The sequence below is a fragment of the Orbicella faveolata genome, unplaced genomic scaffold (assembly GCF_042242905.1).
Source record: "Orbicella faveolata isolate gen_17 unplaced genomic scaffold, um_ofav_v1 contig_1, whole genome shotgun sequence".
Taxonomy (NCBI): domain Eukaryota; kingdom Metazoa; phylum Cnidaria; class Anthozoa; order Scleractinia; family Merulinidae; genus Orbicella; species Orbicella faveolata.
In genome coordinates, this window is record NW_028301536.1 from 21,645,137 (window position 1) to 21,672,579 (window position 27,443).

The 27,443-nt window shown below is 38.5% G+C and overlaps 2 protein-coding genes across 6 annotated transcripts; one reads left to right on the forward strand and one right to left on the reverse strand.

Annotated features, from left to right (window-relative positions):
- Positions 1-2,791: 2,791 nt before the first annotated feature.
- LOC110067091 (neuropeptide Y receptor type 2-like) lies at positions 2,792-8,290 on the forward strand. Its single transcript, XM_089295461.1, has 2 exons — positions 2,792-2,935; positions 6,522-8,290. Exon 2 carries the CDS (start codon positions 6,576-6,578, stop codon positions 7,671-7,673), a length of 1,098 nt encoding a protein of 365 aa, XP_089151587.1. The 5' UTR covers positions 2,792-2,935; positions 6,522-6,575; the 3' UTR covers positions 7,674-8,290.
- Positions 8,291-9,540: 1,250 nt separating this feature from the next.
- Positions 9,541-27,405, reverse strand: LOC110067096 (neuropeptide Y receptor type 2-like). Of its 5 annotated transcripts, XM_089295451.1 has the most exons (3): positions 27,216-27,405; positions 26,030-26,089; positions 9,541-12,067 (listed from the first exon to the last, which is right to left on the reverse strand). In XM_089295451.1, the coding sequence occupies exon 3, from the start codon at positions 11,820-11,822 to the stop codon at positions 10,638-10,640; it is 1,185 nt and encodes a 394-aa protein (XP_089151577.1). In that variant the 5' UTR covers positions 11,823-12,067; positions 26,030-26,089; positions 27,216-27,405; the 3' UTR covers positions 9,541-10,637. The 5 variants fall into 5 exon arrangements, with proteins under 5 accessions (XP_089151577.1, XP_020630047.1, XP_020630046.1 ...); XM_020774388.2 differs by lacking the exon at positions 26,030-26,089; XM_020774387.2 differs by lacking the exons at positions 26,030-26,089; positions 27,216-27,405 and adding an exon at positions 17,199-17,586.
- Positions 27,406-27,443: the final 38 nt, after the last annotated feature.

Consider the following 27,443-nt stretch of genomic DNA (forward strand, 5'->3'; position numbering starts at 1 on the left):
GTGAGGTTATTTCTTGACGGGTATGAGTAAGAGAAACCCCTTTGCCTTAAATCTCTTAGGCTTTTCGTTTTCGTGATCTCAGTTTCTTGAGGGAATCGAAGTGAAATGGGAATCCGTTCTCGTGTCTACAAGTTAATTGCTGTTAATTGCGTATATTCATTTCATTCCCGGAACGTGCTTTAATTTGTTAACCCTTAAATGGTCGGTCTGTTCAGAAGGCGACAATTTTCATTCCTAATTTAATAAAAACCAAGACTGCAAATCAACCCTATTGGTCAACCAGCTGTCTTTGGAAAAAATGGTTTTTCCAAATATTTCAATCAATCTCTTTATGGTTTGTTTAGCTGGCATTGTGAACCTACCGGGAGTAGTCTGGCTCAGTTGTGAATTTATGCTGCGTTGATTAGTCCGGAATTACAGCAGGGCAGTGACGTGCTTGGAAAATAAGCATTCGGCATTGCACGCTGAGTTAAAGAATATCCATGAGCTAAGTCCAGCAACAATCACACGAACCGAGGCAGACGGAACAGAAAGTCTATCGGTAAGGCAGGGCTCTAAGGCTTGGCGTTTCTCCCTTTGAAGTTTATCAAAGATACTACATTCGTCGTTATAAGGAGTGGAAATTGCCGATAACAGTTTTGTTTCCCTGCGAGCTGGGTACATTATTTGCGCTAAATAATCTTTTCGTTTCCAGCTAGTGAAAATGTACCCCTATTGAATTAAGTATTGTGTTTGTTTTGGTTTCCTAATACAGAGAATTCTTTGATGAGGGATCAAACGAGTAGACGACAATTCTGAACAACTTAATAATATTTTCCCTATTGGTGCTCGGAAGATGCATCCAACTGTTTGCTGGCCAGTTTATTTCTCTAACACAGTGTATCGGGAAGTCCCAGTCATAGAAAGAAATCCAAACTGTCGATAGAAGGGTTCTTTTGAGGCTTCCATTTCACAACTGCTTAAGTTGTGTGCATAACTGCGATGAACAACCATATCTTCATATCATTCTCCGCAGTTCAAATATATCAACTTTCATATATTCTCTTGTAAAAGGGTTCTGGGTTGTTTGGCCATCCTTGTTGAGGCTGGTATACCCTGTGTGAATACATTTTGTTTTCTGTTTAAAATTATAAAAACGCTATTGAAGGACTTATTATAATCCCGATATAAAATCCTGATAATAAAGGATAGGCTTGCTTATTTTATGATGAATATTTCTGTATGGCAGTACAATATTGGAATATCTAGTGTAGATTTGAATATTGATGTTTGTTATAAAATATGCAAATCGTTTAAACGGAGCCTGAGACATCAAGAACTCAAAACGAATTTAAACATGCTTCATACTGTGTGATTTCTATATGTTTTCTTTTGTTGATCCGCAAAAAGTGTGATAATTCATCGTCGGTCGTGCTGATAAGAACAGGCCGTGCTTGTAAAGTGTTGTACCCTGCGGACGGATCTTAAGTACTTGCTTAAAATGAATCATTTATCCTAAGAGACTGAGAAATGATCCATTGCCAAGACGATCTGTCAGAGGTTTATGATTTTGCAATAAGTAAATATAGAAGAAATTAAATCATATCTTCTGAGATGTAATATTTGCAAAGAATCGTGTTCATATTGTGGAAATATGGCGCAATATTGATCGATCTCCATTTCGGCTTTGTGCTAAGAGATCGCCATTTGAAACGAAACAATTATAAATCATTATATTCAGTGTGTATTATGCATTCAGGATGCCTTCAGAAAGAGGAATCAAACACGAATCTGAATAACAATGATTTCAGAATTTACGAAAATAGACATGCTAATAGGTTTTCACCTTTTCTCTTGAGGATTTCCACCTTTTCACTTGAAAGACGATTTGGACGCAATAGCTAAAATCACGCAAAAATACTCAGCAAGCATTTTGTTTTCTTTTTGGCGTTAGTTAAAGTTGGAAATTCGTGGAATAACTTGACATGGTCACGGCTTGCGAATAAAAATCGCGTTCAAGTTTATGAGGATAAATTCGACACTACACAATCGAGTTACACTGTTGCCATGACACTCATTACTTACAATAAGTTAATAATCGCAATCACTATCGATTGCCAGTTAAAAGGGAGTATATTGCCTGATCCAGAAATGGTTACTCAGGGCAGGTGTAATGTTTTCTACAGTGTCGGTTTTTACATCGCTTTTTTGTGGACTGCGCATCTCTCGCTCGGTTGAATCATCCTCACGGATTCGCCTGCCAAACGATACAATTGGTAAGTAGTTGAAACAGTGATACGTTCGTTTGCCTTAAGGTCAAAATTTTCAGCGTAAGGTAAAAGTTAGACTGTGGTACTTGAACGGAAGCCTTGTTCATTATCTCCATCATAGACCACATGGCATTTTTTTCAACTTTTCCCACTCGCAGTGTTTATCTTTCGTGTTCTTCACTTTCAGTTACCTTTGGCATGAGAAATTCATTTGACGATTTCGTGAACGTTTTGCGCGTTGGTGGCGCGATTTTGTACTTTCGTATGAACCGATAACAGAACTGTCGAACAGATTTAGTCAAAGGCCAATTTGCCTTTTTACAGCGGGCTCTGTACAGGAAATGTTCTCTCAGTGTTAGGTCTACCTTCTCTTGGGTCTACCATAAACGTTTAGAGTTCGTGCAACTTCAAAGTCATATTTTATGTATCTAAAGATTCAGTCTTGTGCCACTGAATTGCTTTATGAAAAAGCTATGTATATCTCTCTTTATTCTCAGTTTTTTTTAATTTTACGAATTTTCACTACGAGCAACGACCTAAACAATACCGAAATTTACATGTTGCTCATGATTGGACCACGTTATAATTGTAGGTTCGTAAACAGAACACGTTTGCCGCCGTCTTTAGCCTTACTATATTAAGAAGGGTTTGGGCTTTCTCTTTACGGGCTGACCAAGGAAACAAAGGTATTTATTTATTATTTATTTGCTTATTTATTTATGTGTTTGTTTAATTGAGGAAGAAAATAGGTTGTTTGGGAATGGAGAAAGCATGATATTTGAATTCTTCTTTGATTACACGCGTTTACCTTAACAAGCAGCTGGTTTAAATGCGGCGAGAATTGAATCTCTTCAGGGTGAAAAAACTAGCTACTGTATCAAAAGTTGCTAGATTGTATTTGGTATGTTTGCAGTGTTTTCGTTAACAAGCAGCTAGTTTAAATACGGCGAGAATTAGGCTTCTTTAGAGTGAAAAAACTAGCTACGTTATCAAAGATGCTAGATTGTATTTGATATGCTTGTAGTGTTTACGTTAACAACTGAAACATCTGGTTAAAATGCGGCGAGAATGGATTCTCTTCTGGGTGGAAAACGGTACCTAGCTACCTTATCAGTCAAAAGTTGCTAGATCATTTTGATTGTTTATATATGGCGAGTTAAGTGTCAAAACCAAGTTGAGACATAAAATTCACAATAAATTAACGATCTTCCGATATTATGTAGTTGGTACCTCCCTGTGATCTTTTGACGGACAGTAACTGTGTTCCCCTCCAGGGTATATAGATCAACCCTAGACTCGGATTTCCACCGCTCGTTCTAGTCCGGTCTTGGTTCCTTCCGAGTTCGGGATAGGAACGCGAGCTCCTTTCTCGAACAGCGGCTGGTAATCGAGCCTAGATGAAGCCCCGAATCGTCCGCTTTGCTTACTTCGCTACGGCAGTCGATTTATCAGCTTTATCAAGGTCACGCTGATAAAAAGCTAAGAATTTCAAATGCCCGCCGACGCAGCCCGATAGTTTCTTTGGAAACTGTTAACTTTTTTATATAGATCATAGGCCAACCGTGATAAACGCCATTACCCGCTCACTAGGAATCTAAACCGCGGTAACCTTGGTGCGTAGATTGCGTTATCAAGAGACGAATAAAAAAAAAACAATACAGTAAAATGGTAAACAAGAAAAATGTAGGTTTTTTAAAAGTAGCGAAGAAAATCGTCTCACCTTAACCCCAAACTGTTTGGACTGTGGTTGTGTTTGTTGTTGTTTTTTCTCGAGTTAGGGAGGATTGGGCGAGGGGATTGGCAAGAATTTGAAGACAGTACGGTGTTCAGTCATTTTAAACCACGCTTGCATGTTGCCAAGGTCACAGTTTCCTCACTTTGTACATCTCAGTTGAGCGCACTAAAAGGCTGTCATAAAAAATTTTTATTCCCTGAAAAAACCTTTTAAGTGTGATGTGGGAGACAACAGACATGGCATCTCCTTCTGTGTTCGAGGACTAATTCACATGGAACAGCACGACGATAATATTCTAGACATTCACTTAATACGCCACTCTACGTTATCGATTGTGTTTTATCCTTCATTTTCGTTGATTTTAATAATTTATTAGGTATAGTCGTTTAATCATTTCCAGTTTAAAACGAACTTGCACAATTGTTTAAAACTGCCACAAACGGTACAGTGCCGCGGCGACATAAACATAAATATACAGTGGAACAAATAAGGGAATATTTATATTTTTTGCAGACAGCTGCAACTTGCGCCTATGACAATGCTACTTGAAAGAGCGAAATTACAAGAGTATTGTCACACATATACTTAGCAGATCTTTCCCATATTGTCAACAACATCATGAAGCAACATCCTGAAGCCACGTACCGATCGATCGCTCGGCTCAAGGCTACGCAGGAAATCATAAAGAGACAGGTCATATAGGTGTGACATGTAAGTGTAGTGAATCTGTGATCAAAATTTCAAATTTCGTCTTCATTTTCTTTTCTGTTCAGAAATTATGCTTACTAGCTGGCTTATTTGAAGAGCAATTTAGTTTCTCGGTCTTTGCTAATTATTTGCTGACACAAGCTTCAATGATGGCAAGTGCAGTTGGTTTTATCGTTGACACTTCCGCTATAGTGTATTATGTAGCGGAAGTGAATTGACCGTAAAATGTCAATGCTGTCACTAAAAAAAAAAAAAAAAAGCTACTAACCCACAACGATGCGAAATCTTGAGATATCTTAGCTGATAAAGATGTTGCGACTCGTTGTTTTACAGTAGAAGAAAGCCGAACGAACGAAAGAACGTCAAAAGCTTGCGCAAGCTTGGTTTTGATATCAGAATCTTCAGTTCTTCGGATCGGAGAAGTTTATTTTCTTTAGGCCGCAACCGAAGTTGAGCCAAGAAATGGCGAAAGACGTTTCTTGTGTTCCTGAATTTCATGATAACCATTCACTACCGATTTTAAGCTATTTAGGGATTGTCTACTTTATTTCCTTCTCCGTTTTGAAGTCGATATTCACAATTTTTTTTTTCACCCAAAACCTTTGGAGACCGTCACAGTTTCTGTACGCGAATCTCTAGATACTGTATACCATACTGTTGAAATAATTATTCATATTACAAGTGTCGTTGTCATTTAATTCAAATGCAGATTTGGAAAGTACGATAGTAATTTTAAGAAGGCGGTTTTTCCCCTGTTTTCTGGTGCAGAAAGAATTGTAGAGAGTGGGGGCGTATGGTCCATAAGTGGGGGATGTGTCTTGTTTAAAAATAATTCTTCCATTTCCGATGTTTTCAAGTTTCAACTGCGAGGTAGCTGTATAGAACTAAGTGATAACTATAAATATTGCAAAACAGCTCCTTGAATCTCAGTGAATAGTTATACGAGAAATTTAAAATGCGAAATAGTGACTTTGCACAAAGCAGAATATGTATACGAGAAGGAAGGAGTTAAGTGACTCAGTGTAAGTTATAATTCAGATTTTGGTCCTTAAAACCCTTTTAGCTGTAAACTGGGAGCACCCTAATGATGTCTCTTGAGATCTCCGTCAGGGGCACATCAAGTCAATATTTCCCAGCTGATGATTTGTTTTATTTTCTCCTCTCCTGTCTGCTTGGCAATCTATTGATGTTGTAATAAGAAATAAGATTTTGATCACTGCTGGAAATTGAAATTTATTAGGAGCGTTTTAAAACATGGAAGCTTCTTTCTTCGGCACAGGGCACGCACTATGAAACGTGTTCCATTAACCCTGACTTTGTAGGTTATCGGATTTTATGTTTTATCTGACTTTTTTGAATAATTTCAAGCATTAGATGACAATATTTTGTTTTTGGAGAGAGTATTTAGATTAGCCCATATCTCCCTTAGGCGTTGCATCAGTGAGAGATGCAAAACATGACCGTGTCGGTTTCTGTATAAATGTATCAAGTTAATGCTTTCGACTGTATTTTAATCAAAGAAGCCAAGCCATTACCTTGTTACCTCTTAAGGGTTTTTTACGGATTCAAGTTTCAGCTTTGAAGGAAAAAAAAAGAGTTTTCGGTCAGCGTTCACTCGATAAGGACTTATGTGACTAGTCTTTAAATTTATTTCTTTAAATCAGTGTTTCAGTGGTGATAAGGTCTGTTGATAACGTTTGATCTGATGATGTTATTTATTTCGGACACGCAAACTTACTTTTACCATACGCTTTGCGTGGTCGCCAAGACGATAGAAACTTTTGCCTTAAGAATGCAAACATAAGTCGCCAATATCTTATTCTTTGCAGAAAGAAGCTAAAGCATTGTAGGAAACCGCTTGAGATTATCACTGCTACCTTAATATGCCTGAATTTTACAAGGAGTCAGCTAACAGCACGGATAGCGACAAAGCCGATGGGCTCGCAGCTGTGGAGATAATCCAGCTCGTGCTTTATTTCGCGATCATCATTGTAGGCTTGGTGGGCAACAGCATGATCATCGTCACCCTTCTTGGTCGACAAGCGCGCAGAGTCGGCGAATATCTCATCTTAAACTTGGCAGTGACGGATTTTGCCACTTGCGCCATAAGCATTCCATTCGACTTAGCAGAGCGCCTGTCGGGTGGCTTTCCTTTTGGTTCAATTCTCTGTTACATGGTCTACCCATTTCAGACCGTTTTAATGGCCGTCTCTGTCATCACTCTATTATCTATGAGCCTTGAACGACATCGAGTTGTTATGACCCCACTTCGCCCGCGCGTTCTTCCAAGAACCGCCAAGCTAGCCATCGGCGTTTCGTGGATTGTTCCCGCAGTGGTGATAATCCCTTACGTTCTGGTGCTGCGACTCGAGGGGAAACAATGCATGGAAAAATGGCCCGAGGACTGGTACGTTAAAGTTTTCACTCTAACCAACTTTGCAACGTTCTATGTAGTCCCTCTCACGGTCATCGCTTCCTCCTACATTCGCGCAGGGAGAAAAATTCGCAGAGAGCTGGACAAGCTGGAGCACGTGGTGGACTGTCATCGATCTCAAGTGCAATACACGAAGAAACGTACTCTGCAGAAGATGAGGATTACTAAAGTGTTCATTGTTGCAGTAGGAGCGTTTTTGATTTGCATGCTTCCAACGCACGCCGCATGGATTTGGCACGATTTTGGAAAAGGCTGGAAAAGTGAATATTTCCAAGACGTTCTGATCTTCAGTAACATTCTAATGTACGCGAATAGCGCGTCGAATCCTTTCATTTTTGGCTCTTTAAGAAACTTTTCACTGTCAAACTGTCTGGGTTGCTGTTGGAAAGGTTCAGGGGAAGGTCGTAGAGTCGGTTGTGTTTACGAGCTTCGTATTGGCTCCTCGCATCTTCATATCGGCAGAGAAATGGCATTGAGGGGACAGAACCAAGCTGTCGCATTGCTCAAAAAAGCGAACGCTCATCGAGTTAAGTCTGCGAGTGTATGAACCAGTAGCAATGGTAACTGTTTTGATTGAATTTCCCAAGTTTGCTTTGAATTTGCATTGCTGGGCTCTGAAACTACTTTTAACTGGAAACCTTCCCTCTCCACCGTATATTAAACGATCAGAGCACGAAACAGGCTGATATTTGGGACCAGTAATGGAACCTGTCAGATGTTAAACGAAAGCTAATCGTGACTTGTTTTCGGGCGTTTTCCCGCGCTTGTACCAGTGACATGTTTTGGATTCTAGTTTTGATTGATTCGTTGTATAATCTTCTTTTGTCAGTTAACTATCGGATTGGAAGGATGTGATTTTCCTGGCTTTTGTCTAAGGACAGTCATAGGAAAACTGCTATATGAACAAAGTCCGCAGTGAAAGAGTTTCATGTCGGCAGAAAAACAGGAGAACATGTAATTAGCATATTATAATTATCTTGATGATTGCCAATGTCTTTGTCGACCATTTCCCTCAACCTGCGATATTTAAATTTTAGATGATATTTTATCTTCATGGATGTAGCTTGTAACAGGCGAACCAAAGCACTTGCCTCGGTAAAAATTTAGACATTATATTTTAATTCAAGTTACCGCAAGAAATAATAAAATAAACTGTCAAAGAAACATTTTCTCTGATATTGCTTCGGTAAGAATTTTAGTCTGGCTGCTGGGCTGTGATCTTGACTTTTTTGTATTCTCGATTTAAAGTTTATGTAGAGTAGTGAAAGTTCCCTGTTCTTGTCGGCGTTGGCTGTTTATCTAAAGAAATCCTGTCCTGATATCTCTCCTCAAAATGCACAACCTAACTTTTAATTACAGCTGTAATTATCTTATTTGTTCATCTATATGTTTTTGTTTTTGTTTTTTTCTTCTCCTGGAAACTGGTTTAATATAATTAATTTGATTAAATTAAGTGTAAGACGATCGTCGGTGGACATTTCCGAGGAAACTTGGAAAGTTTCTTTGTGTTTCTTTGTGGTCATAGCTTTAAGGCCAGAAAAACTGACTCCTTTTTCGGTTTTAAAATGAAATAAATTCACAGCAGTTTACAGTAGAACCCCATTAATACGTTATTAACGGGGTAGAGTCAAATTTCATGACTGGTCTAAACTGAGTTATTTTGTGAGGAGAGAAAATCAGATAAGTTAGTATGTTTTACCTATTTGCTTTCGCTATCACAAAATATAGAAATCCAACGTAGATATATTAGTTTTAGTTCGTTGAGCGACCCAGGAACCTGTTATCACAATTTCTTAACAGATATATTGCAATTGTACTTCTAAACATCTGTTTGTTGATAAGCATCTGGAATGCAGATATAATTTAACAAAAATTGAATCTTCAATCAGTTCATACAATATTAACAATGGAAAGATGAACATAACTGGTTAGAAAGGCAGCATGAACGGTGCAAAATTATAAAGGAAGTTGGGATTTCAAAATGTGACCGTTGGCCGTATTAACGGAGTGGCTGCGTTAATGGTTTCTTTTTGATAAGAAAATGTATGGGCGATTCGCCGGGACAAAAAAAAGTGGCCGTAATAACGAGTTGAACGTAAGGCGGGGTTCCACTGTATTTTAAGGTAAATTCTAATATATATAATCAGAAAAACAACTGGCGCATCTGTAACTAACATTAAAAAAAGTAACTCAGTTGTTTCATTTATCTAGACCACGAGTAGTCCCTCTGTCGCTTAGTCCGTCGAGCGTGACGCGAAAGAAACCCGCGGGAAAAAATGGCCGCGCGAAATCCTCCTCGCTTCCCGGATTTCGCGCGGCCATTTTTTCTCGCGGACAGAGGGACTACTCGTAGTCTATATTTATCATATGACTGAGACAATTACGTCATTGTGATTGGCAGAGAACAGGCAAAGTTATCTGGCGATATTTGAAAATCCAGTATATTCAAAGAATTTTCAGACATCATTCGTATAGCTTGCATTCACTGCATACCATTACCTATTTGACAAAAGATAGAACAGCGGGTAAAAATGTAAAGGTCGGCGCTTATCTCCGGTTTCTGAAGCATAAAGCGACTAGGAGTATTTCTACTTCCCCCTGGATCGGATCCATTGCAGGGTTACCCCCAGCATTAAATTAGCCGGTGCCCATTTATACCCCTGGGTTGAGAGAGCCACTGTGGGAATAAAGTGTCTTGCCTAAGAACACAACGCGATGTCCCTGACCAAGGCTCGAATCCGGATCGCTCGATCGGGAGGCGAGTACACTAACCATAAGGCCATCGCGCCTCCACAGTGCAGCGGGTATAAGTTGGGAAAGGTGGTCGTGAGTTAGATAACTTGTCAACGTGTTATGAATCTTATTACAAACGTTCTGCATAAAAAAAAACGTTTTTTTTCTCAGTCAAAGAGGTCTATTAATCAGTTTACGCCTTTCTAGTGACAACATTAATTTGTAATTAATAAATTAAGAGTTTAGACTGTTTAGTACGAATCTCTGGTCTTTCGTTTGATTGGTAAATATATCTACTGTGTGCGTTCTCTGATTGGGTGAAAATTTGTTTATCAGAGTATCACATCATCTTATCAATGGGTGCGTGCCTTTGGGGTGATCTGGATCAGATCACTCAGATCATGGGGCATCAAAGGAATCGAAGAATCCTCTCTGGTCACTGATTCATCGGTTCCTTTGATGTACCATGATCTGAGTGATCTCGGATCACTGATCCTGACCCAGATCACCCCAAAGGAACGCACCCTGAGATAAAACATGGAATGTATAATTGTTTGCGCCTCATAAAATCGAGTCCTAGCATAAGACTGACAAAGAAGAGAGTCTTGTATTGTACTATCTGGGTCACAAGACACGCTAGTTAACTGAGATCAGTTTAAAACTGAGGAAAAACTCGCCGATGGCTCGAGTTTTCTTACCGCCATCAGTGTCTCTATCTACTTCATGCAGATCAACCTCTTGTGAACGTGGAAAGTAATTTCGTTTTGTCCCTCAGACTTTAAACCATTGATTCTAACTGAATGTTAACTTGTTTTTCTCTATGGCGGTTTCCTTTCTCTATTGGACTTGTACTTCGGTTTGATGTGCTGCCTGCAGGAGAAACCAAATTTCGGTTTACTGAAGAGTTCTTCTTCGTCTTCGTGCAGAAGCCACAAAACGGAAAAGTGCCACGTTTGAAATGACGTGGTGTCTGCTTTCGTGGCCGGTGAAGGCACCTGCAAGAACTGTATCTGCGACCAAGAGCGCCGAATATGTAAGGGTTGACAGCGCTATTGGCATAAACCATTACGTTAGCGAAAGTGAGTAATGTGTTGAAATGTTTCCATTTCTGACCATTTCCGAAGTCACTCCACATCCACATGACCTGGAAAGGCAATAAACACACGGCAAAAGCGACCACGGCCAAGACAAAAAACTTAACAATTCGAATATTTCGACGCGTACGGGACTTAGACAATCGGTTCTTATCTCTACTAGTTCCAACAAGTAGCTCCGCCTTGAGACTGTTGGCACGAAGTCTTACCCCCACACGAGCGTAGGCCGCTGTGATGACGCAGAGTGGGCTCAAATAGAGAATCAGGAACACGCATAGAGTGAAGGCTTCCGGGTACCTTGGATCGTTACCAGGCCAATTCTCCACGCACTCGCCGTCTTTCATCTTAAGCGCAACAGCATACGGCGATACTAATCCACCACTTATTGCCCAAACGAGAAATATTACCAGTTTTATAACTGTGCCGGTCATCTTGGGCTTGAGCGGGTAGAGTATAGCACGGTGGCGCTCCAACGCCATGCACAGCAATGTTGACACAGAAACGGCCATAAAAACTGTTTGTAAAGGATAAACGAGCCTGCACATCACCCGACCAAACGGCCAACCGCCTAGCACGAGTAGAGTGATGTCAAACGGTATACTTAGCGTGCAAGTCAACAGATCGACCGCTGCGAGATTTAAAATAAAATACTGGCTAGTTTTGCGGCTGCGCTTGAGAGCCAAGTTAATGATCAGCATCAAGTTTCCAATGGTACCAATGACGATAATAACAGAATAGCAAGTGATTTGAATCACTGTTAAGAGTTCCATCGACAGTTTCGTGTTTGTCGAGTCCGTGTCGTTGGAACTGTTCATCCGCTGACTTGCATTCCTTGAAGTGTTTACGTTGTCAACCTGAAAGGACGCCATCAGTTAAGTTTGTTCCAGTTTCCGCGTACTTTGTTTTATCATTATTTTCAGCATGTGGGTTCTAATTTGGTTTTCACCGTACAAAAGGCTTGTTGTTCCGCAGTGTCATTGCAATCCTTTGAATTGGGTTTACATTTGTCTTTCGTTAATCTCTCTCCTTTTTATTTGATCCAACCAAACCTCCAATCACTGAATAACTAGAACTTGTGTTGTCTCCGCCTTACTCCTTTTCAACTGGGCTTAACCTGCAAAACGTAAAGATTGTTTGAATCTCTACAAGACTGTACGGTTTGAAAGAGTCGCCATATGGGCTTTCGTGCACGAGGAGGGTTACAAGCTTCCAGACTTAAGTCGCTATTGACCCAACGTCAAGGTGTCAACCGATTTTTTAAAGCCGGTAGCACTTTGATAAAATGAAAAACAGGTGACCCCAAGGGAATATTATTTATACACAGCCATATTCTTCCAAACAAACTGCACATGAAGAAATACGATAAACACAGTTGAACACTGACAGACTAGCCTCAACCAGCTGGATAGTTTGTTGTCCCCGCTGTCAATGTTTCTATGTACAACAAGTCAAAGAGCCGATGTAGCAAATGTGAGATGTTTGCTTTGTTTGAATGAAACTAAGGTTGTGGATTAATTTACGTAGTGTCGAAAAGATTCTATTTTAACATTTATGCGTGGCTTGTATGTTAAATGGTACAACGCCAAAAAAAAAAAAAAGAAAATTTGGTTAGTCTCACGCGACATCTAAGAAAACATTTCAACTAAGGACACGGTTCGCGTTAACAGGAAAGCTATCGACCCCTTGGGTCACTTTATGGCATATGGCAATCGATCAAATTAAAAAAGATATATATGGCAATCCGAAATTGTTAACTCTATGTCTGGTGAAAAATCCCTATACCGCTGAGTAGTTTGAGGATTATTTTTTGTTGAGGTTTCAGAAATTTCAACGTCCTCTTTTCAAAGGATAGAAGAAGATGAAAACAACTTCTTTAAGGTTTCTCAGTGCAGAGATTGTATCTGATATTACATAGATTTCAGATAGAAATAAAACTCATAAGCCTCACTTACCCCGGCAGCGAGTCAATCATGGTATTTCATTTATACTTATACTCTAAACCTCTAAACCAGAGCAAATTAATTTACCTAGCCACTTAGCGTGTTTTAAACGTTTCAGATCCATAGAGATGCAGTGTCTAAATTGTACTCAAGACCGTCGGTGAACAGAGGTTCAAACAGCTTTCTGCGGCTCGAGTAGAAAACAAATTTCCCCAGCGAGGGCCTCCGGGATTTGGAACATGATCAGCATTCTCAAATTCATTTATTATTGATGATGCTATTAACCAATCAGAATTCTGTATTCAAGTCAGCTCGATTAGTTTAGGAACACGATGAAACACCTTTTATGCTGCACGTGTTTAATTTCAGTTAAAGCGTGTGCTCTATATTTCATAACCCGACAACACAATATAGTGTTTTAACAATTTTTTTTTGCTATGTACTTCAAACACACGTCACAATCCGGCGATGTTTAATTCAAGAAGTATTTCCCTTCTTGTTACTAAATTACAGGATATTGAAAGGTAGACTCCGAAACCTTTCTTCAATTTTACGATATACTGTGTTCTGTCTCTTTCCATTGTGCGTCAAAGATCTGGAGCTTCTGTTTTCTCATGTCATGGCCAGAGACAACAAAATTTCAGTTGCAGAAGTCGTATATCCTGGAAAACTTAACGCTGCCAAGAAACCAACTGGTTTTGCCAGTGTCATAAAGGGTCTGCCAGAGATTTCTAAATAAATCAACCGCCTGTGTAAACGGCCTTTGCTATGATATTTCAGGCTGCTTGAAAACAGTTAAAAATCAGAAATTATAGCACCATACAAAAACATGATCTTCATTTACCTAAACCAAAATGTAATATTAGTAAGAGAAAATTTTTACATTCAAGTTAGCGTTCTACAATTACAAAAGTGCTATCCTAAACAAACTCAACTGGATTAAGTTTCGCGAATTTCAGAAAAGGGGGGCCGTAGCCGTCTGGGTGAGGGCGCATCCTTTCGACAAAGCAACGTAGAGTGTGGAGGTATGCCCTCAGAGAATATTTGTGACTTTTAGTTCTGCGAGCTTCCATTTCCTGCTTTTAAGGGACATTCGTCACCAAAATATCATAGCTAAGAGTGACAGAAGAAAGGAATGGCTGCGGAGCCTCCCTGCCCCCTCTCCTTACTCCTCCTCCCCCCTTGATTTCTTCTACGACCTTCTACAGTAGCGAGGATTTTTTGTAGTAGTTGACTGGTGAGTTTCACTTGCTATTGTTCCTTTTGGTAAATATCGTTTAAAATTTCGCCATTGCGAATTGATGTAAAATACTCCGGCCGCGCATAATTGATTTGAAGTTACAGGGCTATGTAAAGTGCTTGAGGTCTTGAGGTTGTGAGTGCAGAAGTTGTATGCATCAGGCGCAAAAACAGACGTTTTCTTGTCTTTCCTTGCTTGTATATATTTCTCATTTGATACTGGTACCACAACCCAAACGAAAAGTAACTTTGCTAAACAAAAGGTTTGATGAGCCGCACGATAACTTTGCTAAACTCACTGCTTATACATATTCATTCAACACTTGTTAACTCGGTCATTTCAGACAACCCTACACTCGATAACGCCTGCAGGCCCTTGCGATTGCAAAACAACAACGTGAAATTACGAAATTCTACGTTTTATGGAGAACCTGAACAACGAGAACGGCGATGTTCAATTTCTATTTTCAACTGAGCACACTGTCTTTACAATTACAAACCATGATAGCTCTGACAGCGATAGACAAACAAGATAGCTTAAGATTCAACATTTCGAGATTTTGGAGTAAATTAATTCACTTTTTTAATTGCTTTTAATCGGCGCTATACTCGGTGTCGCTGTGTTGTTCGCTTCAAATCGCTAATCTGAAAGCTTGGATACCGATGGAAAGGATATCAACTTGTTTACGGAATGTCCATTAATCTGTACCTGTAATTTCATGTCGTGTTTCTTTTTGCGTAGTACGCACGATTACGTGCCGTTCTGTTAGTTAAACTTATTGATGTGATTGAAGATACTGCTTCAGTCCAGTGTTGCGATCAGTACAGTTCACTCTTTAAGGTTTTTGCAATCTGATCTTTTTTCTTTCCAGTTCCGAATTTTCGGTGGTTTCTTTCCGCTTTCAGCAGAGTTGCAATCTCAAGGTTCGTTATTGCTCGCGTTACAAGTTTAAACTTCTTACCTTGATTTGAAATTTCCCGTTCATTGCACGCTTTTATAGTAGCACAACTTTGGTCTTAGTGAAAGACGAAGTTTTTTATATTAGACTGAGGACGATTAGGATATCGGAAATAAAAGGCAGTCCTCGAACTTTCTCCAATCACGACACTTACCGCGAGCACAACATACGTTAACAAAATTGCGAAAATCACGTGGGATAGACCAATCGTTACGTGATCCGTCATGCGTGGTGCGTTTCTCTGAGTACGTGATGTGTGGTCAATATTTCTTCTTTACGCCTTTTTCAGTGCGTGGCGATCGAGATAGCAGGTTGGGAAACTTCTGACTGATCAAGTAGTTTTAATAATTTTATGACCGTCCTCAATTTCCTTTTGTTTAATGAAAATACGTATACAGGAAAACAAAATTACTGTGTATATCCTAAAAATTAGTCAATTGTGAATATATTCTTTCCTAAGGATAAGACAAAAGAGGATCCAATTCATAGAAATTCTATTAACATGTAACAGACGCATGTGCTTTTGTATGCAGGGGTTAAAATTTTAGGAGCATTTTGTAAATTTTACCCAAATCGTGAGAATTAAAAAAAAAAAATTTATACTGTCGAAACTCAACGAGAGCAAAGGAAAAATTTAAAGTCGCTTTTACGAACACATAAACAATCGACAAGTATTTAGTTATATATAATGATTGTTAATGAATTTCCAAGGTGGTAATATCTATATTACATGTTCAGAACGTCTAATCACAGGTAGATTTTATAGCTAGGCGAAACTTAAAACCAATATATATCCTCCAGCGAAGATAGCCATACAAAATAAAAGCTTGGAGAAAACAATATCTCCGACGTTTAAAACTTGACTGTTATATCCTGAAAAGTGCTTTGAAAATATGTAAATGCATGGTAAGTTTTACTGAACAGGCGATACCGCAAGATATCACACCCAGAAAGAGAGAAATTTCACTTGGTATTTCTAAAGTAGTAATACTGATGCACCTGTGAATCCAATAGCAAGGGACCAAATAGAAAACGCTATTCTTAACGTTTACGTGGCCAGCTGTCGAATCGTAGTGTAAGGCGAAATAGTAAGGTGGTCATTGTACATGATTAGCTCAGATGTTCTCGGCCTCAATGCACGTACCGGTTCTTTCTGTAAATATACAATTGGATACGACCACGCGCGAAAAAAGAGCAAGCTGGTAATTTACTGTGATTCTGTGCATTTGTTCAACAAGTAGGCACGCTTAAAGCTGGGTTATATTAAGTTTATTTTGCAGGTCACGTCTGCCATATTTATGAGAGTAATAAATATACGTTTTGAAAGACAGCTCATTTGAAATTACTAACTTTGTTACAACAAAAGCGTGATCTGTCAACTTAAGCTATAAGTGACCCATTGCTGCGACGTAGTGAATAAAAATACTGAATTTGATATTATGTAACTTAGGGATGATTCTCATCGTGGCAGTGGTATCGACACTGATGTAAATCAATCGCCAAGCGCCATAGAACTGCGAACTATTTGTCGTCGATTAGTTGCGTTTGAAAGCGTTTTCCTCCTCAAATTAGTCAAATGTTCTTTTACAATTGTGTTGCCTCTCATCGTTGCAGCTGAATAAGTTCACACAATACGAGCGAAGAGAACTGGTTTACTTAAAGCAAAATTGAAAAAAAAAAAAAAGGTTTGAAGTTAGATGCAGCACAATTTTAATAATACTTCTAATTCATTAGCAGTCAAATCGACATCTACAAATTCGCACTTCCTGCTTAAAAGAAATCACGATCAACTTTACTTTTGCATTTTCTGAGCGATCAGTATTTCATCATTTCAACGTACCGTGTTATATTTTTAAAACCTAGAGATTGGACAGTAAAAATTTCTACACAAGTCTACTGTGCTTCAATCAAAAACGTCAATTATTCTAAATGAATATTTTCAGCTACACCTGTGTGCTTAGTTACTTGAAATACAAGTCGCCATGAAACACACTTAGCCTCTCCGAGCTTAAACCAAAGTAAAACACGTAATTTAAATTCAAACTCGTATCACTATTCAGGATACGACACAGACCACATTGCTTCAAGACTGCGTGGAAACACTTACTTCATACTTGGCTTCAGGCAGTGATTCGTGTACAGAGTGCATGAAAGGCAGACAGCTGCAGCGTTTGTTATTGAAGCCGCGTATTTTTGTGATCAGCGAACATCTCCTAGCTTGTATAGTTATTGTCAATCCACTTTACGTTTAACTGATGTCATGTGCCCGTCCTGCATGTGACATGAGTCTAGTCTTGATTTCACTCGAGATCTATCCTAGATTCCGTTTTTCTTTTGTCTTAAAAAAACGGTTCGACAGTGGTCGCGTCTGACTGTGGCATACTGGTGAACAAAGGTCGTCGAGAAAAATATAATTTCTTTTTGCAAACCATAAACGACACGACCCAGTGGTTGTCTGGGAAACGAGTGAGCCTTGCACTTGCGTCCTAAGATACCGTGCAAGTGCGTTAAAGCACTAACGAGATCAGCAATCAGTCAGAGTCTCCAAGCCTAAAGGTCTTTCTTGCCTTACTGGAAAATAAAATCAAATGTGAAAGACAAATGGCCAAAACTCAAACTGCAGAAAATACGAAGCTAAGTGGACCACTCTGCATTTGCGATGCGTAAAGTATTTTTCCTTTTCTACCTTCTTTGTTTATGTATATTGCCAACCCTATTTCCATCTTCCAATAATGAAAGCTACGGTGTCATATTTCTCTATTTTTCCGAGTTCTTTGTACTTTTTCTATATATATATATATATATATATATATATATATATATATATATATATATATATATATTGTTTTTGTGTAGTGTATCCTTGAATCTTCAGCGATGTAAATGTAATTCTGAAATTAACGTTAGTTTTTTGTGTTAGTAGAGTGCGAGTGAGTTACGTTTTATAAATTATTTCTTGGTCTGTACTTCAAAAAGGTGTACGTAGAAGTTTAATTTGCAAGTAGTTTCAGCTGTGTTTTGTTGTGTGTTAATAATAATAATAATAATAATAATAATAATAATAATAAAAACTAACGAGATCAGTACCGTGCTGTGATCATTTCAAGAGAAGCACTATCATGACCGCGACTTCCACAAGTCAGAACCTTAAAAGACATATTTCATTGATGGAAACTTAAAAATAATGGTCTGGTTTTGTTGAAAATTACCATGTAAGTGCACTGAGGTAATAAAGGAGTGATACAATGGAGTACGCATGCACAAGGTGTTGATAAGAAATTGAAATAGTCTGGAAGGCGTATTTATTACAATTTAATGACAACTAACAGTGCCATAAGGATGGTCCGTAAAAGAGTCAAAGACCCCATATTCAGACAGACTACCTAAAAAATATGTACACACAGATTAAAACAACAAGAATTTTTAAAGTAGCTAAAGGATAACTCTGAAATCTAATTTTGCGTTATAAAATATATTAAAAAATATATATTAAAATAAATATAAATTTATCTCTACAAGCCAAGCAGTTCAGTTGGTGTTGATTAAGAAGGTTCCTTACACCACGCTTAAAACTTGAAATACCAGGCGTTGATCTAACTATAAGTGGAAGCGAATTCCACATGTCACAATACGATTTGTTCTTGTTAAAGTAAGTCTATCTTTCTGTCTCAATTCCTAGCAGTATCAGAGTTAAATTGAACACATGAAGAGATATTTATACTGATATAACCATTCAAAACTTTATAAAAAAATAACAATAATAACACGTCAAGAAGAAATCGTGTATTCTCGCTAGGGGCAGTAGATTAAGCTTAAAGTTACGAGAGTGTCATAGTAGTCTTCAAAAATGTTCAAATGTTGTTGCTTATAGTGGACAATGCGCGTAGCTACACCTAACTAGGTCTGAGGCATGCCACTTAAACTGAAAGAGAGATATTTCAAGTAAACGTAATTGGCCTAAAACTCCCAACTGGCGGGAGGCAGACCAGTTGACTATTTACAAGCATGACCGAGGAGTTGAACTGGGGTTTAGTTGAACTAATCAGGTCTACCTGGCTTGTTTAGCAATTCACTTTTAAAATATCTTCAGCTTGGTGTTCTAGGAGGACCTCGTGTATGAGCGAAGGAACTCACTCGTAATATAGGACTACTGTTACCAAATTTGCAGCAATATGTCCCTTCGCATGCCACGAGGAAAAAATGCTTATAGACACTTGTTCAGTCTCCTGTAATTCCATAAGATCGTATCGTTTGTGTTGTATGTGATATATCAAACACGAAAGACCGTGTTTGACCACATTTCCAAACACCGAGAAGAGAGTTGAAAATACGACGCGCAGCGGAGTATTTTTGACGAACTTCGAGTTGTTTGGAAATGTAGTCAAACACGGTCTTTCGTGTTTGATATAACACACATCTTCTCGATCGAAACTAAAACTAAGGAGAAAACGGAGAAATAAAATCGTAAAAATCTATGCTAATTAAGATCAGATATCAAAACACCGTCACGGTTATGATCTCCATTGTTTGAACTTGATGAATTATTAATGAGTTTGAGAAGATATTTTACAATCGGCTAAATACTGCCGAGTGGTCAACTGAAGCAGTACTTTGTCTGGCTTGCAGATGAGCTTATGTTCTCGTCTTATCCGCCGCTTGGCATAGCAAGTCAATAACCTTTGGGTTGCTCGTTGTGTGGGATTTTGTAGTTTCATATTTTATAGATTTCATGGCACAGACCTTTGGCATTTGGTGTCAAAGGTTAAAAGACCTTAGCTGCCAGGGGTGCTCCATTTTGGGAGGGAGGAAATGCAGCCCGGTTCTCAAATTCAGACACTATTTCAAGAAATAACTTGAAATATCAATCTCTGAACTAATTTCAGACCAAGACAGCTGCTAAGCCATACTCGCTGGAGTGATAGCACCTGTAAAGCTAGTGTGCTTATAGAGGACCGTGAGAGAGTGAATGGGTAGACTGTGTAATGTTTTGGCGAAGAGCTCGCGGAAATGGGTTTGCGGGTAATTTAAGAAAATTTGTAAGTTTATTGGTGTGTCGAGGTGCATACGTCGCTTACAGTAGACATCAAGAGACAGATCATAATCTCTTGTAGACAAAGAAAGTTCGCAGAATGAAGATCAATCGCAATTTGACGCCCACGTGTCATTCATTAATTAGATTAACGCGTCGTCATTGTAAGACTGGAATTAGAAAGAATTCCGTGACGAGAGGGAAACCTTTACCTTGGAAGAACACTTCAAGAGATGAGAATAAAAGTAGGTCTTAATGGGAGAATTGGTTCCGCGCTATTTGAATGCCTGATGACTAATATTAAATTTACAATGTAAACATTCATTCGTCTGTCTGTACAGCACGAAACTCTAACGACCTACTGGTAATGAATGGACAAAGTTGCGACGTGCTCAATCCACACCTTTCTACGGACACTGATTATCAAAACTTTATTCGATGAGCTTGCTGATATGATCTTAGTAAAACGCCGAGGAGAATAAATGATAAAATTCAGTGCTTTTGACACGAATCTTACTAGCAAACACTGAGTGCCACGTAGTCTGGCAATTGCTGATTCGTCGCAAGAATCATGTTCTTTTTTGTCATTTACACTATGATTCACTATGACACTTTGTCGACTCATTTCGTGTTTGTCCAGCGAATCATGCAGAGCACATAAGCCACTATTATGGTGTTACAGGGTGCAGTGAGAAGACTTAACATCACTTCTAGGAATTGAAAACAACAAAGAAACAAACTTAATCTAGAGGAAAACATATACTCAAGTGTTGTGTTCCTTGCCGATTAGTGCAAGTTTTGAGAAGAAATGCACCAATATTCTGCTTTTCTGTAGAGTTTTTTCTTGGTCGGGAAGATTGTTTTCTGTCAGGAAGAACATATGTTTGCTTGAGGTTAGTTCTACCCTGGTTTGCTTGGGTTTAGTTCCACCGACTCGGGTTTGCTTACATCTCTACTTATGTGCTACAAACGGACGTGCCAACGAGCGAATGTAACCTTATATTTTTGTTTTTGTAACAAACGTTTGCAATTTGATACTTTAGGTTTTCCTGCAAGCAAACGTGACATGATACTTGTCTTCATGAATTTGATTGATAATGGAGACTGAGGACCAAACTGCTGCGGACTTGTTTTAACCTTTGGCTCGCACAAACCCAACTCGTCCACTTGAAAATCTATTTATTGGCTCAAATCCTAACCTTTTATGCCTAATTTTCTACGTCCCTTATAGAAACGTGGATCGAATCGATCTTCACTGCCCCCTAATGCTCAACAAACAGTCTGAATATGTCGATTTTGACATCCACATTAAACCCGCGTGTGATCACGTTTTACCACGAGGTGGATGGATACAGGAGATAGAGGATAGGTAATTATTATTATGAATAGTCGAAAAGTCCACTTAACCAATCACGAAACGATAACAATAGACTGGCATTATCAGCATCGTGAATATTATAATTGCCAGAACTAACAAAGTAACATACAGATATGAATTGCTTTGACGCTCGTGAAGATAATACCGTTTTGTTAATTTTTTTACGTTCAGCCAAGAAATTTGGACGAATTTCTGATTTGCCTTTATTATCAGTTTGTCAGTGTCGAACATTTTCGCTGAGCTTGGCCCTCAAGCTCTGCAAGATACTTGTTATATTAACAGTGAGTCAAAGAACCTATCAATTTATTCATAAAAGCTGATTTTACTGCGTAAAAGACCACTAAAACGTCTCCCTGGCATATTTAGTATTGTAATAACCATCCATAGCAAGCAAAGCTAATGTTACATTCAGTGTACCTTAGCGTGCTTCGTAATCCCAATGATGCGCGTTCGGCATTTCCACTGGCAATGATGTTATAAAACAATTAATTCATGTTTTAGCGTTCATCATTGGGCTATGATGTATTTGGAAAGTTTGGAGAGCATGCCAGAAGCTGAAGTTGCTCTCGGCTCCGCCTGGAGCAATTCCTACGTTTCTTTCCTGCTCTCCAAACTTGTTCCGTGCATCTTAACTCGATTATACGCGCTAAAGTACGAATCAATTGTTCATTAAGTTTAATTTAAGAGGCTCTTTCTACAATTCGTTCATTTGGCCTTGGTTCAAGGAAAACATAACTGAATCTGAGTGATGCCCTCAGCTTTTTTCAGGACATGCAAAAGACTTTTCAGCTATAGCTATTCAGTTAGCATGAATGACCACACGAGAAGACGGCATTATTACTTAGTAATTATATAAGCAGAAAAGTTAAATGCAAACGTGCGAGCGGATTTTCTTTAACAGAATATTGTTTGAAAGTAATTTTCTTTTATCCACTCATTCGCGACACTCCTAATCATCCTAACTATCCTCTTTTCTTTGTGGTTTGTTATCTACTTGTCAAGCAGTTTCCGTCGGTCTGAAGATTACTTTTTGACATCGTCAAATAGAATGACACAATTTGGAAGAGCCTTAGGACTTCACTTCCATGTTTTTGTCAACTAACCACTTGGGTTTCTATGTAAACTGTTCCTCTGGACAAAAAAAGGTTTCAGCAGGCGAGAACCTGAAGGCGAAGTAAAGCCTAACTCTAGTTCATTGAGTTGCTAAATATATCTTTGATGCTAAGAGTTGTTAATTATTTAAACATAATACACTGAGTTGGCTAGTTAAGGCTTCGCACAATATGTCTCTCAATTTCATTTCTTGGTGGTAATCAATAAAGGCTGTGAAGTGTTTCATCAGCTTCGCACGTCCCCTCAAAATCATTTTGCGACTGAAAATGGGGCCAGTTAAAAAACGGAAGGGTACGTTACAAGAACCGTACATTTTGGAGCGCAATGGTTATTTTTTCGGTAAAATTTTCAAGTGACTAGCTTCTCCAGTACCTGAAGGTCTAACGAAACAAAGCGGTTGATATGTTCCTGAAACGATGCAAACAGCTACAGAATTAATGTTTACATAACCACCAACGACTTGCAGACTTACCGAGGAAATGAAACAGAGTCTCATGCGGCGTTTCGGAAATTGAGGACCATTTACATGTGTCCACGACACATGAGTTCATAATTTCACTCCTTTAAGCATGTTCAGGGTTAAACGCGGGAGTTCTCAAAAAGAAATTTCGTGGAAAGTAATTTCCATGTAAATTTAAATTTAACTATACACCGTGTAACGCGAGGCTACAGTGTACTTATATTTTCATTTCAGTGCCTGTCAGATGATCTGCCTCTCGTTTAATCAGTGATTACGTGTTTGCTTTGAAAAATGAAAAGCTTCAAAATGTCAAAGCAGATCCACACCCTTTAAAGAAAACTCAAACAATTTTTACATCTTCATTTGCGGTTACTGCTCATTTTTTCCCTTAACTTTATAATCTAACTGTGTTGAGTTTAAAACCTATGTAGAAGACATTTTGTTGTGATCATTTATAAGCAGATATAGCTTTGTTTTCGACGAAAAAATGTAAGTCGATTTCATCATAAAAATAATCTTTGCACTTACAGACACACTGAGCACGAATAACATTAACCATACCTTTGCAGAGGTCTGAAAAAAAGAGCTGCCTTTTAAATACTCTTCGGGTCGAAGAAACTGTGATAATCAGTTGACGATCTAGTTGAATGCATGCTTGCAAGTACCGGTTGCAGGCCTCCTTAGCTTGTTATCAAGGAGACTCAGCCGGTTATCAGTCAGTCAGCGGATAGTCAGACATGGCTAGTTATTAGAGAACCAATAAATATGCAAATAGAAAAACTAAATGAACCCCTGAAGTCTAAATCTAGAAAGGTCTTACATAGTTTTATTGTTGGTGATTTAACAGATATAAACCTTTTAGAGATGCTGCAACGAGTGAATCACAGGACACTGAAATCCGATGACAGTTTTCTTTCGGCAAGCAAACACAATGCGATTTACATATTGTGGCATGAAATTCGAAACTTATATTTTGCCTGACAAGATGTTGCTCATTAAAATATCAAAACTTCGTTTTGGTGATATATCAGTAAAGTGCTGATTTCTGGAACCTCCGATAACTCGAACCAAAAGCGGTTTCCTCGAATTTGCTTCACTGTTATTTACTCCCGACATCTGGACCTCTCGAATTCTCAACCAAGCTTTGTTTCCCTTGGCAGTTTAAGAAATGGGCATTCTACTGTAGATTTTATCTCACAGTCTTTGATACGTAGCACACACGTCACAGGATTGAATACAACTATTCAAACTTATTCCCCTTTTTTGCGACTTGTACAAGCTAAGTCATCTTTGTAGGGATAAATTACAATTTGCATCTTCTGTAATATTCGCACTAAAGAAGGTAGAAGTTTCTAGGTGCTGAATTGTGTTTGTAAAATTTAAAATTGTCGTTCCGTTTCTGGAAATCTTTATGTATTTATGGAAACAGCAGGCATATCTTGTTTTTGAAAACAAGTTTATCGTAAGAAGACATACTCGAAGACCCTCGAATTTCTCTCAACACTCATACTTCAGAATCGGATTCAGAATCAATGTAAATATATTTGATGACGTATGCCGCTCTTAAACTATAACTTTGAATTTATAGCTTGGACTTAAAACTAAGGTTAGAAACATGAAAAAAAAAAGAGTTTACCTTTATAACTGGAACGATATCATGCAGATTTGAATTTTCTCCACCAAGCCGCAGTTGCGTCAACAACAGACATTAAACAGTTGCTTTCCTGCTGGTACTATTTCATATTCTGCCAATGGAATGGTTTAAACTCTGCTGTAGAAACAATCCTGGCAATTTAAGTTGTTCCGTGATTTGGAAAAAACATATGCACACAGCTTTCCAAAAGTGCATTAACGACTTTGAATATAGAGTGATAATAGCAGTTTGCGAATGGCAATTGTGTTTTATTACCCTTTTTCTTTAGTCTTAGCAGCGTCTGTTTTATCTTCAGTTAAAAGTGTTTTCAGTGAAACCAGTCCAGAGAAGATGGGCGGCAAGCCTGTTAAATATGAGAGTCCTGATAGACCATGAAAGGTGCGGTCGAAGTCCCATTTGCTAGCCCAAATGTTTCCAAAGCCCATTTCGCAGCCTATTGTTTACCCAAATCTCAGTACCATTTCCGTTCCTTTCAGTCCCAGTGACTCCCAGTGACTCCCAACTTCACTGACCCAAATCCCTTGTTCCAAGTGAAAAAAAAAGTAAGGCAAATCCCAGTTTCCATTTTACCTCTTCAGGTCTCTCAAATAAACTTCCGCGATCAAAGTAATCGTCAATTCAGGTCTAAGTTACATACAAACAAGCTTAAGGTACATTCGTTTGGGATGATCCAGATTCAAGATCACTCGGGTCATGGTTCGTTGAAGAAACCAATGAATCCATTCTGGGCAAGGATTCATGGGCTTGATGAATCCACTCTGAGCAAGGATTCGTCGGTTGATGAATCTACTCTGAACAAGGATTCATAGGTTGATGAATCCACTCTGGACAAGAATTCATCGTTTGATGAATCCACACTGGACAAGAATTCAGGGTTGATGAATCCACTCTGGACAAGGACTCATCGGTTATTGAATCCACTCTGGACAAGAATTCATCGCTTGATGAATCCACTCTGGACAAGAATTCAGGGTTGATGAATTCACTCTGGACAAGAATTCATCGGTTAATGAATCCACTCTGGACAAGAATTCAGGGTTGATGAATCCACTCTGGACAAGAATTCATCGGTTGGTGAATCCACTCTGGACAAGAATTCATCGCTTGATGAATACACTCCGGACAAGGATTTATCGGCTTCTTTGATGTACCATGATCTGACTGTGATCTTGGATCATTGATCCTCATCCGGATAATCCCAAACAAACGCACCCTTTTATTCACAATCTAAAGCTGTCCAAAGCATACAGCTGTTCAAAGTAAAAATCAGTGGCCGATTCTACTTTCAACATCGTTCCACCTACCTTCACGAATAGACCACTGTTTTAACGTCGTAACCGCCAATTGTTAATTCAGTACACATCCTTTAGGAAAATGTAATTAAATATTATAATTACTATTATTAGCATTGAGTATTGATGGAAGTTTGCGAACGGAAATCATGTTTTCAATAGTTTGACGGCTATACAAGTGTTTTCGTCTTTGCCGAATTAGTAGTAGTTGTACAGTACACTAGTATCAACATTGACTCGAAACAGAAAGTGAAATGACACACTATTAGAATTCCTGTTACTTTCTCTTCCACAATAGGATTATGCCAACTTTGAACACAAGATTTATAACACTTCACAACATTACTGAAGCCAGGTATAAACTTATATCTCTGAGATTAATATGTCCAAAAAATACTAAATTTTTAATGAATTTTTTTTGTCATGCATTCTAAAGTTCAGTTGCAATAAAAATACTTATTTTGTTTCTTGTTGGATCTTTCAATTAAAACGCCTGCAAAACGTTTTTGCCTAAGAGCAGAAACTTCGTAGCTATCACACGTTTGAACAAATTGGAAAAAGAAAAGGTGAGTATATTTGCTCTCAGTCAGAAGCTAATGGGACAAGTGAAATGAAAACAGAAAAATGTCAGGTAAACACAGAAATGGCTCTCCGTTTTGTTGTTTTAAACGCAGACATTTCCACCGGTTTCGTAGGTTATCTGGCCTGTCTTATGCTTAATCCAGTTTAATCACGGTATTAACCCTTATTTAACGTTAATTGGCTACTTTTGATTGAATGGTCTTTTGATGGTCGTAAAAATTGTTTTCTGGTCAGGAAATAGTCCGAGAATATGGCTGGCAACATAATGCTGTCGAATAAGGTTTTGCATTAAAAATGATCAACAATCCATCCTATCTTTGAAAAGCCACCTGATTCACTAGCTGAACGCGTACATTATTTTTTTTATCCGTTTCCATTTCTCGTTTTCTTGTTGTTTTTTTTTTATTCAAAGCCAGGTACAGGAGCATAATATAGAATACTCCGTTTTAACAGAATTCGAAAACGCACTTAGCAACGTGGTTCGTGTATTAAAAAGATCGATTCTTCATCAAGAAGAAAACATAAAAATAAATAAATGCAGAGTCATGAGATAGCTTCCCTTCCAAGCTTGTCGTATTTTTTACCAACAGATTAACTGAAAAGGCTAGTGACTCACCTTTGTTGGTTGATCGATGAAAGCTTCGCCGCCCCATTTTCCATTCCTGGCCCTCAGAGTAAGAAGCGTTTTGTTGATTGAGCGGCAACAAGATATTTTAGTCGCGCAGTTTAAAGTCTCTTTCTGTCAGGGTCTACGTTTGACATTACTTCTATTTGAAGATGAAGCTTTACCTTTCGAACCGCTTTAATTAAATTTTTAAACAGCAAAATATCCCAATGTCATCTA

Coding starts and splice junctions, on each gene's coding strand:
- LOC110067091 (XM_089295461.1), top strand. CDS start 6,576: ATGCCTGAATTTTACAAGGAGTCAGCTAACAGCACGGATAGCGACAAA.
- LOC110067096 (XM_020774388.2), bottom strand. CDS start 11,822: ATGGCGTCCTTTCAGGTTGACAACGTAAACACTTCAAGGAATGCAAGT.